The following is a 15,395-nucleotide window of genomic DNA, read 5'->3' as shown; positions in this document are numbered from 1 at the left end:
CCACTTCTCCAAGCTTATTATAATCCCTCTAGAGCAACTCTTTTCCCACCTCTTCCACTAAAACAAGCCAGAGTGTTGTGACTGACAGTGCAAACAGGAACCCATGTACAAGATTGAAATATCAATCAAATTCTCAGTTCCAGTCACTATAATGATAGAGGGATCCTCGCAGAAATGAGAGTTCCAAATAGTGGTACAATTCATAGGCTGGAGTTTTATGCCCCCCCAAAGAGCGGGATGGTAGCAGTGGCGGGGGAGCAAAATGGAGCGGGAGGCTCGAGAGGCCCTTCCTAACACATTCCTGCCTCCGCCGCCACTTTATGCAGGGCGGAGGTGGCCAAAAACGGCCTACCCGCCCCAGGCCAATCAAGGCCCTTGAGTGGCTAGTTAACGGCCACTTAAGGGCCTCCACCTGCCTTCACGGGGATTTTACCCTTGGCTGGCAGGCGGACCAAACCCGAGAAAAGCCACCTGTTAAAAGTAGACATCTGATCAACCACCCCCAAAGCCCAACACGGCCCCCGTGTCCACCCACTCGACTACCCTTGCCTCGCTTGGGCCCAACCAATTGTCCCCAGCGAGTCCCCAAAAGGTTACCCATTCTCCAGGGCTCCCGCACATCTTCCATCTTCAGCTGGGCTGCAGTCCTAGCAGTGGCCACCGCTCCCGGTGGCGCTGCTGGGACAGAGAGCTGCTGGCCCACTGATTGGCTGGCAGCTCCATTAGGCGGGACTTCCTGTCTCAATGAGGTGGAAGACCGGCCTCAAATCAGTTAAAGGCCTAGGGACCGCAAAATGCAGTCCGGATCCCCAGGCCAGGCGAAGGCTTGTTTTCCACTGACTTTTCAGTTGGTGGATGGCTCCTGTCCGCCAAGAGAAAAATTCCGGCCTTAAACTTGCACCATTGGATTGGAAGAATATTCTGCTCCCCATTGGCCTGGTTTTGGGAGCAAATTTCACATCAAAGGACCCAACCGAGCTGGTTGGGAGCAGCAGCGGAGCAGATGGACCTGTGAGGGAACCAGCAGCAGTGGAATGCTTCAATAAAGCACGAGGCTCAAAGCCCAGACCGAGCTAGTTAGGAGGAGCAGTGAGAGTGGACAGACCACTTTCAAATCAAGAGAAACGGGGAAATAAAATCAAACTGTGATGTCACAAGAAAGCGTGTAAGTGATTGTTTGGGAGTATTTTTTTTCCCTCTAAACTTAGGGCATTGGTTTAAACTACGCACAATGAAATTAAAAATTTCAATTGGGGTAAGCAAAACAGTAAGTGATTAATAATGAGTATTAACACAGACCAGCTTCACCCGAGTGCAGATTTCACCAGACTGTAAGGGAATTCGGTGAGTGTGGGAATTCCGTGAGATGAGGGTAAAAGGTTTTGCTTGATATATAAAAAAAATAAACAGAAAGGGTTAATTTAAGACTGTGGGTTAAGTTATAATAAAGACCTAAAGCATATAACTAAATTTAATAAATTAAACAAGATTATTACTTGGATTAAAAACTATAAATAGACAATTGAGTGATATTTCAAAACTTGATAACTTAATTAGTGAAATAAAATATATTATACTTGGCATGGCAGGTGATGTGTTGCAGCTGTAGCGTGTGGGAGCTGGTGGACACCAGCATGATCCACAGCAACCACATCTGCAGTAAGTGCCTGCAACTTGAGGAACTTCGGCTCAGAGTTGATGAGCTGGTGTCTGAGCTTCGTACACTGCGATGCATCAGGAAGGGAAAAAGTTACCTGGACACTTTGTTCCAGGAGGCGGTCACACCCCTTACATTAAGTACTTCAGATTTGGTCCATGGTCAGGGACAGGAGGGTGTGACTACCAGTGAGGCAGGTATGGGGATAGCATATGATATGCATAAGATAGCAATGGAGGAGCCTTAGCCCTTGCACTTGTCCAACAGGTTCGAGGCTCTTGCAGATTGTGTGGACAAGAGCAAGGACTGCAGGGAAGATTAGAAAACTGACAACAGTAGTACAGGGAGCCATTCAAGCTGGGGGAGTAAAAAGGAATGTAATAGTGATAGGGAATAGTATAGTTAGGGGGATAGATACTGTTCTCTGCAGCCAAGAGCATGAGTTCTGAATGCAGTGTTGCCTGCCCAGTGCCAGGATTAAGGACATCTCCTCCGGGTTGGAGAGGAACTTGGAGTAGGAGGGGAAAGATCCAGTTTCCATGGTCCACATAGGTACCAACGACATAGGTAGGGCTAAGAAAGAGGCTCTGCTGAGGGAGTATGAGCAGCTAGGAACTAAATTTAAAAGGAGAACCACAAAGGTAATAATCTTTGAATTACTACCTCAGCCATGAGCAAATTGGCATGGGATCAATAAGATCAGTGAGTTAAATGTTTGGCTCAAAGATTGGTGTGAGAGAAATGGGTTTCAATTCATGGGGTACTGGCAACAGTACAGGGGAAAGAGAAAGCTGTTTGGTTGGGACAGGCTTCACTTGTACTGTGCTGGAACTAGTATCCTGGTGAATCGAATAAATAGGGCTGTAGATAGGGCTTTATACTAAACAGTGGGGGTGGTGGTGATTCAGGTGAGGGGAAATTCAGAAAGTTAAAGAGAAAGGACAAGGCAATAGTGCAGGTTAGCAATATGGGTAATAATATCCAGAATGTGACAGGAAGGGACAGGGCGTACAAACATATGAGCGCACCATCAAATAGGACAAAAGTAGGGAAAAATGGTAAAAAGACAAAATTAAAGGCTCTTTATCTGGATGCATGCAGCATTCATAACAAGATAGATGAATTGATGGCACAAACAAAAGTAAATTGGTATGATCTGATAGCTATTACAGAGACGTGGTTACAACACGACCAAGCTGGGAACTGAATATTCAGGGATACTTGACATTTTGGAAGGATAGGAAGAAAGGAAAAGGAGGTGGGGTAGTTCTCTTAATAAAGGATGAGATCAGTACAGTAGTGAGAAACGATCTTGGCTCAGAAGATCAAGATGTAGTTTGGGTAGAGATAAGAAATAGCAAGGGAAAGATGTCACTGCGGGAGTAGTTTATAGGCCCCCTAACCGTGGCTACACTGTAGGACAAAGTATAAATCAAGAAATAATGAGGGATTCTAAGAAAGGTACTGCAATAATGATGGGTGACTTTAATCTTCATATAGATTGAACAAAACAAATTGGTAAAGGTAGCCTTGAGGACGGGTTCTTAGAACAATATGTTTCTGGAACCAACCAATATTTAAACCAACATAAAAGCAAAATGCTGCGGATGCTGGAAATCTGAACTAAAAACAAGAAATGCTGGAAATACTCAGAGGTCTGGCAGCATCTGTGAAGAGAGAAGCAGAGTTAATGTTTCAGGTCAGTGACCCTTCTTCAGAACAGGGATGTAGACATGACAAGCCCAATTTAAAGGGCTCCACCTGGCAGCCATGATTGTGAATGCTGGCATCCTGGGTGATGGCAGAGATGAAATGCAAGGAACGGAGCAGCAGTATGGCATGCACCCATGGAGGGGTGCCCCCATGATATGCCAATGTCTCCCTGGTGGTGCTGCTAGAGGCGGTAGCAGCCCACAGGAATGTCCTGTTTCTGAATAGCGGCAGGAGGAAGCCAGCCAGTCAGACAAAGCAGGTATGGCTGGTGGTGGCTCAGGAGGTGAGCAGCCGCAGTGTGGTTAGAAGGACGTGGGTGCAGTGCAGGAATTGCTTCAATGGCTTTCTGAGATCTGGCAAGGCGAATGCAATGATACACCCAGATGACAGGCTGCCAATTCTGGAGTCACTAGCACAGATATGAGCACAACAGCCAAAGGGTGCATCATGCTCAGGAACATTGAGGATATGTGTACCCAGGTGAACTGCTAAGTCGTGGGCAATGCTCACACCACAAGCACTTATGGAGGAGGTGACACTGGAGCCACGGGCATCACATGTGAGTGAGGTGTAATAAGTGGTGAGGGAGAGCACTTTGGTCTTAACACTTTCGCTTTTGATTCGGCAGGAAAATAGAGGACACAACGTGCAAGAAAGGGGTTGCACTGGTAGTGGAGTGGTGCATCTCCCTATACTAATGGCCATGGAAGAGCCACTTGAAATTGCCAGGGTGGCAGCTCAACAGGAAGTTGGCGATGGCGAGATGAAAGGATCAAACTGTTTCCATGTGAAGGGAATGGAGCTCTGTCCTCATTTGTGTACTCCATTCCAATGCATAAGCAGTTATGGGCTGTTGCAGCTCTGCATAAGCAGCAACTGACAAGGAAGAGCTTTCCTAAACAATGTCTTATGTCTCCCACAGGACATTTGTGGAGGGGGAGCCTCTGCATACAACTGTGCCATCGGCAGCAACTTCAGGAGTAAGGTGCATCTGAGGCACCATTGTCACAGCCGTCAAACGCACCCTCCACCAGCGTAAAAACACTCACCTCGGTGGGGCTTCACATTAGTTTAGAACGGGTGGCACAAGGTGCCCAGCATTTGAGATGTGAGCAGGAGGAGGTGACAGAGGCAGAGGCAGCTATGTCAATTCCCCTCAGAGGGCAGAGGACAGCCATGCTCAACTGGGCAGAGATGCAGAGCCTCGGAGGTCACATACAAGGCGGATCTTTCTGGAGGAGCAACAGGAGATGTGTGCCCAAATGTCAGTTCCCTGAGGCAGTGCGGAGTCTTGGGCAAAGAATGAAGGAGTCCATTCATGAGATGTGTTCTGAAATGTCTCAGGCATATGAGCACATGAGCTCCTCCATTGAAAGAGTGGCCAACCTCCTGGAAAGCCTTCTGCAGCATCATCTTGAGTGGCTCTAGGCACATCACACTGACATGCACAGAATGCATGACATATTCGGTAGCATTGACTGGTCAGTTGCACTGATAGCGCAAAGATACAAGGATGGGCAACCAGATGCCCCCCAGCTGCTGGTTCCCTCAGACGTGCATGTGCGCCATGAAAGGGCTGGAGCAGGCAGGGATGATGTTGAAAGGGCCACCCTTCACAGTACATCCTCATCATCGACCACCGCCTTGGCCCCTCTGACAATACAGAAAGCCCCCATGACCAAGGCTGCCGTTGCATTGATGCAGAAGTTCAGCCTGTGACGGTGTCCCCACTGGTACCATGACCCCGAAGATGGACACCAAAGGCATCTCAGCTTCATGCATGCACACACAAGCGAGCAACCTGCCTCCACGTCTGCCTCAGCCCATAGGAGCAGCCGTGGGCGGACACTGCCGCATCAGTAATTTCACTTTGGGGTTCACTTAGGTTACTTTTGTAATGCTTCCTTTCACTAATTAAATCCTCGATGTAATGAGATGGCTCATGGCAGCACTTATTTGTGTGCTCCCATTGTTTTGAGGGTATTAAGGCACCAGGACGATGAAGTGTATATGCAACACAAAGATCGGTGATCAGGGACACTATGTGACCAGTGGCTATGTGTCTTGCAGGCATTGTTGGGAAACCGCAGTGGTGTCTGCATGGCAGGCACTTTGCATGCACCCACTCCTTGTGGGAGAAGTGTGATGCTGGGCCGAATACAATCTAGAATGTGCCATTCATAAGAGAAGCATACATGGATCAGTGCGGCCCGAGCTTCCCTGTCATCCTGGCCAACGGATTGATGCCTCAGCAGGACCTTTGGAAGGACTTGCAGCACCGGATCACCATCCTTCAGCATGTCTTCCTCCTCCTCCTCTTCCTCTGAAGACGGAAGCCGCTCCTCCGCATCTTCCTCCTCAAGGTCCACACCTCTCTAGAGGGCGATGTTATGAAGAGCCTCTCCTTGGACGTGCTGCTGAACCAGTGCGTTTCCCTTGTATTGCCTTGAAAATCTCATTCAGCCCTGCAACACGCTCTCAAGTAGCTCATTAACTGCCTCAATAACTGACCCACCACTTTTGGGTGGGTTACTGCGACCGCCGGAGAGATGCTTCGACCAAAATCTTTGGAAGGCAGGAGTACATTGGGAAACCAGCATGCCGCTCGGCATCATGATCTGCCCAGCATTCTTGCCTCCAAACCCGCCTTTGCCACGTGATGAAATTCATGTTGCGGAGGGGAAGAGGAAAGAGAGGTCATTGATCGTACCTTTAAATTCTTGTAATTTATGAAGTTTCTAGCCTTCAATACTTGTACATTGTGGTATATGGTTTAACTATAGTCAGAGTCAGCATGGATTTACGAAAGGGAAATCATGCTTGACAAATCTACTAGAATTCTTCGAGGATGTAACTAGTAGAGTTGATGAGGGGGAGCCAGTGGATGTGATTTATTTGGACTTTCAGAAGGCTTTCGACAAAGTCCCACATAAGAGATTAGCGTGTAAAATTAAAGCGCATGGGATTGGGGGTAGTGTATTGCGATGGAGAGAAAACTGGTTGGCAGTCAGGAAACAAAGAGTAGGGATAAATGGGTCTTTTTCTGAATGGCAGGCAGTGACTAGTGGGGTACCGCAAGGATCAGTGCTAGGACCCCAGCTATTCACAATATATATTAATGATTTAGATGAGGGAACTAAATATAATATCTCCAAATTTGCAGATGACACAAAACTGAGTGGGAGGGTGAGTTGTGAGGAGGATGCAGAGAGACTTCAGGGTGATTTGGACAAATTGAGTGAGTGGGCTAATGCATGGCAGATGCAGTATAATGTGGATAAATGTGAGGTTATCCACTTTGGTAGCAAAAACAGGAAGGCAGATTATTATCTGAAAGGCTATAAACAGAGAGGGGAATATGCAACGAGACTTGGGTATTCTCGTATACCATTCATGGTATACGAAGGTAAGCATGCAGGTCCAACAGGCGGTAAAAAAGGCAAATGGAATGTTGGCCTTCATAGCGAGAGGATTCGAGTACAGGAGCAGGGATGTCTTGCTTCAATTATACAGGGCCTTGGTGAGGCCACACCTGGAATATTGTGTGCAGTTTTGGTCTCCTTATCTGAAGAAGGACATTCTTGCTATAGAGGGAGTGCAGCGAAGGTTTACCAGACTGATTCCTGGGATGGCGGGACTGACGTATGAGGAGAGATTGAGTCGGTTAGGATTATATTTGCTGGAATTCACAAGAGTGAGCGGGGGATCTCATAGAAACCTATAAAATTCTAACAGGACTTGACAGGGTAGATGCAGGAAAGATGTTCCCAATGGTGGGGGTGTCCAGAACCAGGGGTCATAGTCTAAGGATACGGGATAAACCATTCATGACTGAGACAAGGAGAAATTTTTTCACCCAGAGAGTGGTGAACCTGTGGAATTTGCTACCACAGAAAGCAGTTGAGGCCAAAACATTGTATGTTTTCAAGAAGGAGTTAGATATAGCTCTTGGGTTTAAAGGGATCAAAGGATATGGGTCGAAAGCGGGAACAGGTTACTGAGTTGGATGATCAGTCATGATCATAATGAATGGCAGAGCAGGCTCGAAGGGCCGAATGGCCTACTCCTGCTCCTATTTTCTATGTTTCTATGTTAACTATTAAATAAATTCAGTGGAACACTGAGTTTTTATTTCCTATCCTAGAACAGCTTCAGTATCAATTGCCATACGATGGAGGAAGTCTAACCACATTTTTGCTTACCACAAAGTAATGTACACTTCACCAGAGTTGGGACCTTTACTTGCATGTTTAAGTTACACAGTAATAAAATGTTAGCACTTTGGTTAGCCTGACTTATATTAAGCCACTGAAATGTACTATCGTGTTTTAAAAGCAATCATGCAGGAGGTTGAGCTAAAATGTTACCAATGTTACAACGCACACCATTGAATACCTTCAAATATTTAAATCTTGAAGAAAACTGCATGTCTAGCTCCTCCCCCTAATCACCAATTCATTTATGCATTTTTAATATAAAATTCGCAGTGCCTGAGGCAGGCTCTGGTACCTCAGCCAACTTGATTGCCTCACACCTTTGGTACTTGGCAACATTTTCACCCTCATAACATTTTCCTTAGATTGGAAGGTCTGAAAAGAACCAAGAAAAAGAAAAAAACCCACCAAACTCAAGTTGGAAAGCTATAACACAAAGAATCTTCCAGGGGAAGGCTGACAGAAAAGAAAACATGAGGAAGATGTAAAGCCATAAGGGAGGGAGTACCAACTGACAATTCCTCGCTCAGATATTGGCAACAAATATACAACATAGACCCCAATGCTATTGCATAATGGGATCATTACCACACTGAGGCAGGCAGTGTTATGCTAAATAAAGCAAACACTGATCACGCACTGGTAAATGCAGGGGAAATGTCATCATATTTACTTTTTTTTGGTGGTTTGTGGTCACACAAATCAATGCTTCACATTTTTCAAAATTTGAAATAAAGATAGAAGATAACTTAAAAAGTTGGTGCCTGGACAACAGCAAATCATGGAAATGTATACAACTATGCTAGATTAACAATGTGAATCAATAATAGGCAGGAAACAGAAAAAAAAATCAGTAATAATTAGTTTAAATATTTTCAAAAAAAAATTTGACACTGCAGAGATTGTTAATTGTTAATGTAATTACTGTTTATCAAGCCAAACTTACCATTTTTAAAATATCTCCTTCTAGTTCCTGCATTCCTGAAATCTGTGATTTGTTGTTAATGTAGAAAACTCCTGCAAAAGTCTTTGCTATGGAGTAATAAAAATAGAACATTGAATTTAAACAACTATCTGCGCAAAACTGCAATGCAGAACAATCATTTAGCTTTATTTATCATTCAGCTCTTCAGTGCTGCATTATCAGAAGTGCTTTCTATCAGATTTTAAAAATTTCTTTCACGGGATGTGCGTGTCACTGGCCAGGCCCACATTTATTGTTATATTGAGGCCCATTAGCCTGTTCAGATACCCAAAAAGAATCTATGTCACTACTCAAAGAAGAGTAGGGAAATTCTCCTGGTGTCCTAGCCAACATTTATCCCTCACGACACTGCCAAAAGTCAGGTTAACTGATCATTCATCCCATTTCCTGTCTGTCGAATCTTAATGTGCACAGTTGGCTGCTGCACTCACCTACTGAACAACATTGACTACTTTTCAGAAGCAATTCATTAGCTGTACTTCGGGTCATGCTGAGATGTGAAAACCCGTATATAAATGCAAGTTCTTTCTTCTTTCTTTACTTTATAATTTATTTTTCTCCTCTTATCATTCCCTGCTAGCAGTTAAATTGACCAGCTCACGTGCTCCTCTGCCAGTGACTTTCTGTAGTTGGCCATTAGGTGGCACATGAGAACCAACCATGTCAACTGACCCTTTGCTTAGCATCAGCCCATGAAGCTCAATGCTCATCACGGTCTCAGTGTTGAATCAAAACCATATGCAACCATTTAGTGGCACAATGCCTAAATACATCAGCAGGTTTTGCTACTGACCCAAACTGAACACAGAGTTAAAGTATGTTATTCACAAGTATGCATAACCAGACATAACAGTGAAAAGGCAACAACTATTTACATTCTGTAGGACTCGTCACACAGAGAAAATATTTCAGAATACTTTACAATGATCATGAATTAAAAACAGGAAGAATAGAAGATAGGATGGCAGAATCCCATGTAAATTACTGGAATCGATTATCAGCAGAAAATCTGTACAATAATAACCTAATAAATCACAGTCAATGTGGCTTTAGAAAGGGAAGATCTTATCTGATCAACCCCAATCTCTTTGAGGAAATGACGTTCAAGAGCTGGAGGCAGTGCAGAGAATAAGTCAGGGTTCTTAGTTATAATGAAAGACTGGAGGGATTTGGGTTTTTCAGCTTGATAAGGAGGTGAATAGAGGTAAATAGGGTAGTAAATGTTTTGGAAAAGGTTAGTCCGGAACACTACTTTAAATTAAACTGTGGGAATTGGACAAGAGGACACAGCTTCAAACTGGTAAAAGGAAACACGAGAACTGCTATCAGGGAGTTCTTCATGCAAAGAGTGAACAACACTTTTGAGTACCTTGTGAAAAATGCAATTAAAGAGGTGTTTTAGGAAGATATCAGAAATCAGAGAGAGAAATAATGAGATGGAGGATTTGGGCAGGATCACAATGGCTGAAAGAAAAACTCTTTATGGAAGGGCAGAAGGAACACTGAATGACAAACAATCAGATGTTAGAGGAGTAGAAGGTGGATACAGAATTATGGGGCTGAAACAGCATGCACAAGAAGCTTGGTGCAAAACTTCAATGGATTATGAAATAAAGTTTAGTTATTGTAATAAGCCCAGTGGGTCACAGAAAGCTACAGTTGAAAATTGGCAAGGATGTGAAGATAGGAGGAGGGAAAGGTCTAAATTAGGTTTACTGTCCATCTTTGTGAACATACAGAGTGTGTTGAATAAGGTTGGGGAGCTGCAGGTGCAGATAGCCATGTGAAAATATGATGTTGTGGTGATAACAGAGACCTGGCTCAAAAAACAGCAGTACTGGGTACTAAATATTCCTGGATATAAGGTGTTCAGGGAAGATTGGGAAGGAAAGAAAGGAGTATGGGTCGCTGTATTGATTAAGAAGAATATTACAGTTCTGGAGAGAGAGGATGTCCTCGAGGTGTCAAGGACAGAATCTATTTGGTTAGAGCTAAGAAACAATCGAGTACTTTTTCCACTATTTTGTATATTCTGTAGGCCACTAACTAGTGGGAATGTTTCAGAGGGACAAATTTGCAAGGAAATTACAGAGAGGTGTAAAAAGGATGGAGAAATTATAATGGGGATGTTAATTATCTTAATATAGACTGGGATAGTAATAGTGTAAAGGGCAGAGGGGGGAAAAGTTTCTGAAGTGTGCTCAGGAGAATCTTCAAGATCATTATGTTTCTGGTCCAACAAGTAAGGAGCATTGCTAGATCTGGTCTGGGAATGAGTGGATCAAGTGTCAGTAGGGGAACATTTAAGGGACAGTGATCATAATGCCAAAAGGTTTTTGTCAGCAATGGAAAAGGACAAGGACCAATCCAGAGTAAATATAACTAATTGAGGGAGAGCCAATTTCAATGAAGTGAGAACAGATCTGGCCTAGATAAATTGGAATCAAAGATTGGCAGGCGAAACTGCAACAGAACAATGAACCTTTAAAGAGAAGTTAGTTCCAGTGTAGTTGACGTAAATTCCCATGGAGGGAGAAAGGTAGGACAAACAAAGTCAGATCTCCCTGGATGACGAAAGTGATAGAGAGTAAGATGAAGCAGAAAAAGGGTGCATATGGCAGATGTCAGGTTGACAATGCAAGTGAGAACGAGGCTGCATATAGAAATTTCAGAGGGGAAGTGAAAAAGGAAATGAGAAGTAAAAAGAGAGTATGGGAAGAGACTGGCAGCTAACATAAAAGTGAATCTAAAAGTCTTCTATAGGCATATAAATTGTATAAGAGTGGTAAAAGGAGGAGTTGGGCCGATTAGAGTCCAAAAAGGGGATTTACATATGGAAGCAGAGGGCATGGCTAAGGTACTAAATGCATCTGTCTTTACAAAGAAGAAGAAGATGCTGCCAATGTCTTAGAGAAAGAGGAGGTATTTGAGACACTGGATGAGATAAAAATGGATAAAGAAGAGATGTTAGAAAGGCTGGCAGTACTTAAAAGTTGATAAGTTACCAGGAGCGGATCAGATGCATCCGAGGTCACTGAGGGAAAGTAAGGGTGGAAATTGAAGAGGCACTGGCCATCATCTTTCAATCATCCTTAGATGCAGGGATGGTGCCAGAGGACTGGAAAACTGCAAAATGTTACATCATTGTTCAAAAAGGGCGTAAGGATAATCCCAGCAACTGCAGGTCAGTCAGTTTAAATTGAATGGTGGGAAAGCTTTTAGAAACGATAATTTGGGACAAAATTAACAGTCACTTGGACAAATGCAGATTAATTAAGGAAAGCCAGTACAGAATTGTTTAGGGAAATTCATCTTTAGTTAACTTGATTGAGTTTTTTGATGAAATAACAGAGAGGGTTGATGAAGTAATGCAGTTAATGTGATGTACATGGACATCCAAAAGGCGTTTGAGAAAGTGCCACATAACAGGCATGTCAGCAAAGTTAAAGTGCATGAAATAACAGGGATAATGGCAGCATGGATACGAAGTTAGCTGAGTGACAGGAAACATTTTTACGCAGCGAGTGATAGGATCTGGAATGGACTGCCAGAGACTGTGGTGGAGACAGATTCAATTGCAGTTTTTGAAAGGGAATTGGATATTTAACTGAAGAGAAAAAATTTGCAGGGCTATGGGGAAAGGGCGGGGAAGTGGGACTAGCTAAGTTGCTCTTGCAAAGAGCCGGCACAAACACTACGGCCTGAATGACCTCCTTCTGAAAGTAAACATTCTGTGATTCTATGATTCTCTAAGATTCTATAAAGAGGACATATGTTGCAGTGGCCTGGCTGCATTATAGTTTGTGGGGTGGTGGAAATGGAGTAACTATCAAGGAGAACATTGGAGAAGTCAGGCCAAGGCACAGTTAAGAATTTTCTTATGCCGTTTCAAGACCTCTTGCATGAAAGTTGTTTGTAATCCAAATTCTACAAAATTAAAATAGCTTTTCCACTAAAGCTAAGCAAATGTCAGAAGCCAAGGTTAGAAACATCCATTGCATCTACAGAGCGGAAAACCATTTTCTTACCCAAAGTGCATCTTCTTCCCTTCTCAAGGTAATAACCCGGGTAACACTTGCAGGTGAAAGAGCCCAAATTATTAACACACTTTGCCTGAGGTGGACATGGATTTGAAAGACATTCATCCACATCTGCTTAAAGAAAAGAACTAATTACTGTGTAAAAACTAAAACTGGATCAGAAGTTTAAAGAAAGGAAGTTACATTTCATTGCAAAGTCACTGACAATACAATAATACAAATTAAAATAGATATTAGTATGTGAATTACATGAAGATGCTATAGCATAATTAACCAATAATTGAACATTTCCCAATTTATCTGATAACTTTTTTTTGCTCTTAAATTTTTCCATCATGAGAATATGAAGTACATTTCTTTTTTTCTCCATTTCCCTCTGGCATCCTTGACTGTTGGGAAGACTGTGGGGATGTGGTAATATCACTGAACTAGTAATCTAGAGGCCCAGGCTAATACCCTGAGGATATGGGTTCAAATCCCACCAGGACAGCTGGTGGAATTTACATTCAATTAATTAAACAAAAATCTGGAATTGAAAGCTCGTCTCAGTAATGGTGCCATGAAACTATCATTGATTGTCGTAAAAACCCATCTGGTTCTCTCATGTCCTTTAGTGAAGGAAATCTGCTATCCTTACCTGGTCTGGCCTAGATGTGATTCCAGACCCAGAGCAATGTTATTGACTCTTAACTGCCCTCTGAAATGGCCTAGCCAGCCACTCAGTTGTCAAGGACAATTAGGGATGGGCAACAAATGCTGGCTTGCCAGCAATGCTCACATTCCATGAAAGAATAAAAAGTTGGATCAGGTGACTTGTCACACCACCTGTCAGTCCAACACCAACAATAACAGCAACTTGTATTTATATATCGCCTTTAACATGTAAAATGTCTCAATGCGTTTCAGACGAACATTATGAAGAAAAATTGGACATGGAGCCACATAAGACAATATTAGGGCAGACGGCCAAAGGTTTGGTTGAAGAGGTAGGTTTTAAGAAGCATCTTAAAGGAGGAGAGTGAGGTAGAGAGGCAGAGAGGTTTAGGAAGAGTATTCCAAAGCTTGGGGCACAGGCAACTGAAGGCACAGCCACCAATGGTGATGCAATTAAAATCGGGGATGTTCAAGAAACCAGAATTAGCTGAGTGCAGATATTGCTGAGAGTTGTGGTGCTGGAGGAGATTACAGAGATAGGGAGGGATTTGAAAACAAGGATGAGAATTTTTAAATTGAAGCATTGCTTGACTGGGAGCCAATGTAGGTCAACAAGCACAAGGCTGATGAGGGAACTGGACTTGGTGTGAGTAAGGGCACGGGGAGCAGAGTTTTGGATGACCTCATGTTTACGGACGATAAAATGTGGGAGACCAGCCCAGAATGCATTGGAACAGTCAAGTTTTGAGGTGGTGGGAATAGGCAATCTTAGTGCAGGCACGGATATGTAGTCAGAAGTTAATCTTGACCCTAAGATCGTGTGCAGTCTGGTTCAGCCCTAGGCAGTGGCTAAGGATGGAATCGGTACCTAGGGAATGGTGTTTGTAGCAGGGACCGAAGACAATGGCTTTGGTCTTCCCAATATTTAATTGGAGGAAGTTGCTGCTCATCCAGTTCTGGATGTCGGAGAAACAATCTGATAATTCAGTAACTGTGAAGAAGTCGTGAGATGTGGTGGAGGTAGAGCTGGGTGTCGTCAGAGTACATGTGAAAGCTGATGTGCTTTCGGATGATGTCACCAAGGAACAGCATGTAGATGAGAAATAGGAGGGAATAAGGACACACCAAACCAATCATTGGATAACAGAATCTTTTGTTAATTCGTTTATGGGATGTGGAAGTTGCTAGCTGGGCCAGCATTTAATGCCCATCCTTAATTTCCCTTGAGAAGGTGGTGGTGAGCTGCCTTCTTGAACCGCTGCAGTCCATGTGGCGTCGGTACACCCACAGCGCTGTTAGGGAGTTCTGGAATTTTGACACAGCAACAGTGAAGGAACAGCTATATAGTTCCAAGTCAAGATGGTGTGATCTACTGCTCTATCAAAAGTGTGGCGGGGGGGTGGGGGGGGGGGGGGGAACTTTGAACAAAAAGAATTCTATAAGATGACCTTTTTATTTAAAAATTAAATATTCATTGTGCGATAACACAAATTTAACTTTCACAAACTCCTTTAATTTGGAATGTTTTGGAAAACTGATTGGATAAAAAGAGAATACTGGTAACATAAATGACATACTGAGCTGGATTTTGTGGAGGAGGCGGGGCTCCTAGCAGTGGGCTGAAACGATGGGGGAATCCCACATCGGCCTTTTTGTGCCCCACACCCTCCCAGAGCGATCCTCCGTTTTTTTTGGCTAAGTGTCCCGTGCCGGGATCACCGGCCCTTTAAAGATGGGGATCGCAGCTCCAAGTGCTGCTGGCCAATCACAGGGCTGGCAGCTCAGCACTATCAGCAGCACCATTGGCCACTGCCAGTATTGCAGAGGCTTTGGACCCAGGCCCAGCACTGGAACCCTGCACCTCAGGTAAATGAGGCAGAGTCGCCAGGGTCTGTCTGGAAGGCCCCGGGAAGGGGAATTGTGGGGGTGGTCACAAAGCCCAGGGGGGGAGGGGTGTCCTGGGAGGTGCATTGTTTCCCAGCCGGGGCCCTCCGTGGGTCACAGATTGCCCAGAGGAGGGACCCTACCCCCAAGCCTGCAGGCAGGGTGCCTTGTTTTACAAGGCGCCCTCCCAGCGTGGCAGAGGCAGCCCACAGCTGGTTCTATCCTAGCGACAATGGGAAGAGGCTCTT

At 44.1% G+C, this 15,395-nt stretch overlaps 1 protein-coding gene across 1 annotated transcript in view; it reads right to left on the bottom strand.

Moving 5' to 3' along the window:
* heg1 (heart development protein with EGF-like domains 1) overlaps window positions 1-15,395 on the bottom strand; it is a 108,163-nt gene that overhangs the window by 18,882 nt on the left and 73,886 nt on the right. The window contains 2 exon segments of the mRNA XM_068035169.1: window positions 8,531-8,616; window positions 12,598-12,720. Coding sequence (XP_067891270.1) covers window positions 8,531-8,616; window positions 12,598-12,720 — 209 coding nt within the window.

The sequence above is a fragment of the Heterodontus francisci genome, chromosome 7 (genome assembly GCF_036365525.1).
Source record: "Heterodontus francisci isolate sHetFra1 chromosome 7, sHetFra1.hap1, whole genome shotgun sequence".
NCBI classification, from domain to species: Eukaryota; Metazoa; Chordata; class Chondrichthyes; order Heterodontiformes; family Heterodontidae; genus Heterodontus; species Heterodontus francisci.
Note: the sequence above shows the minus strand (reverse complement) of the source record. Positions and strands in the feature narration are given on the sequence as shown.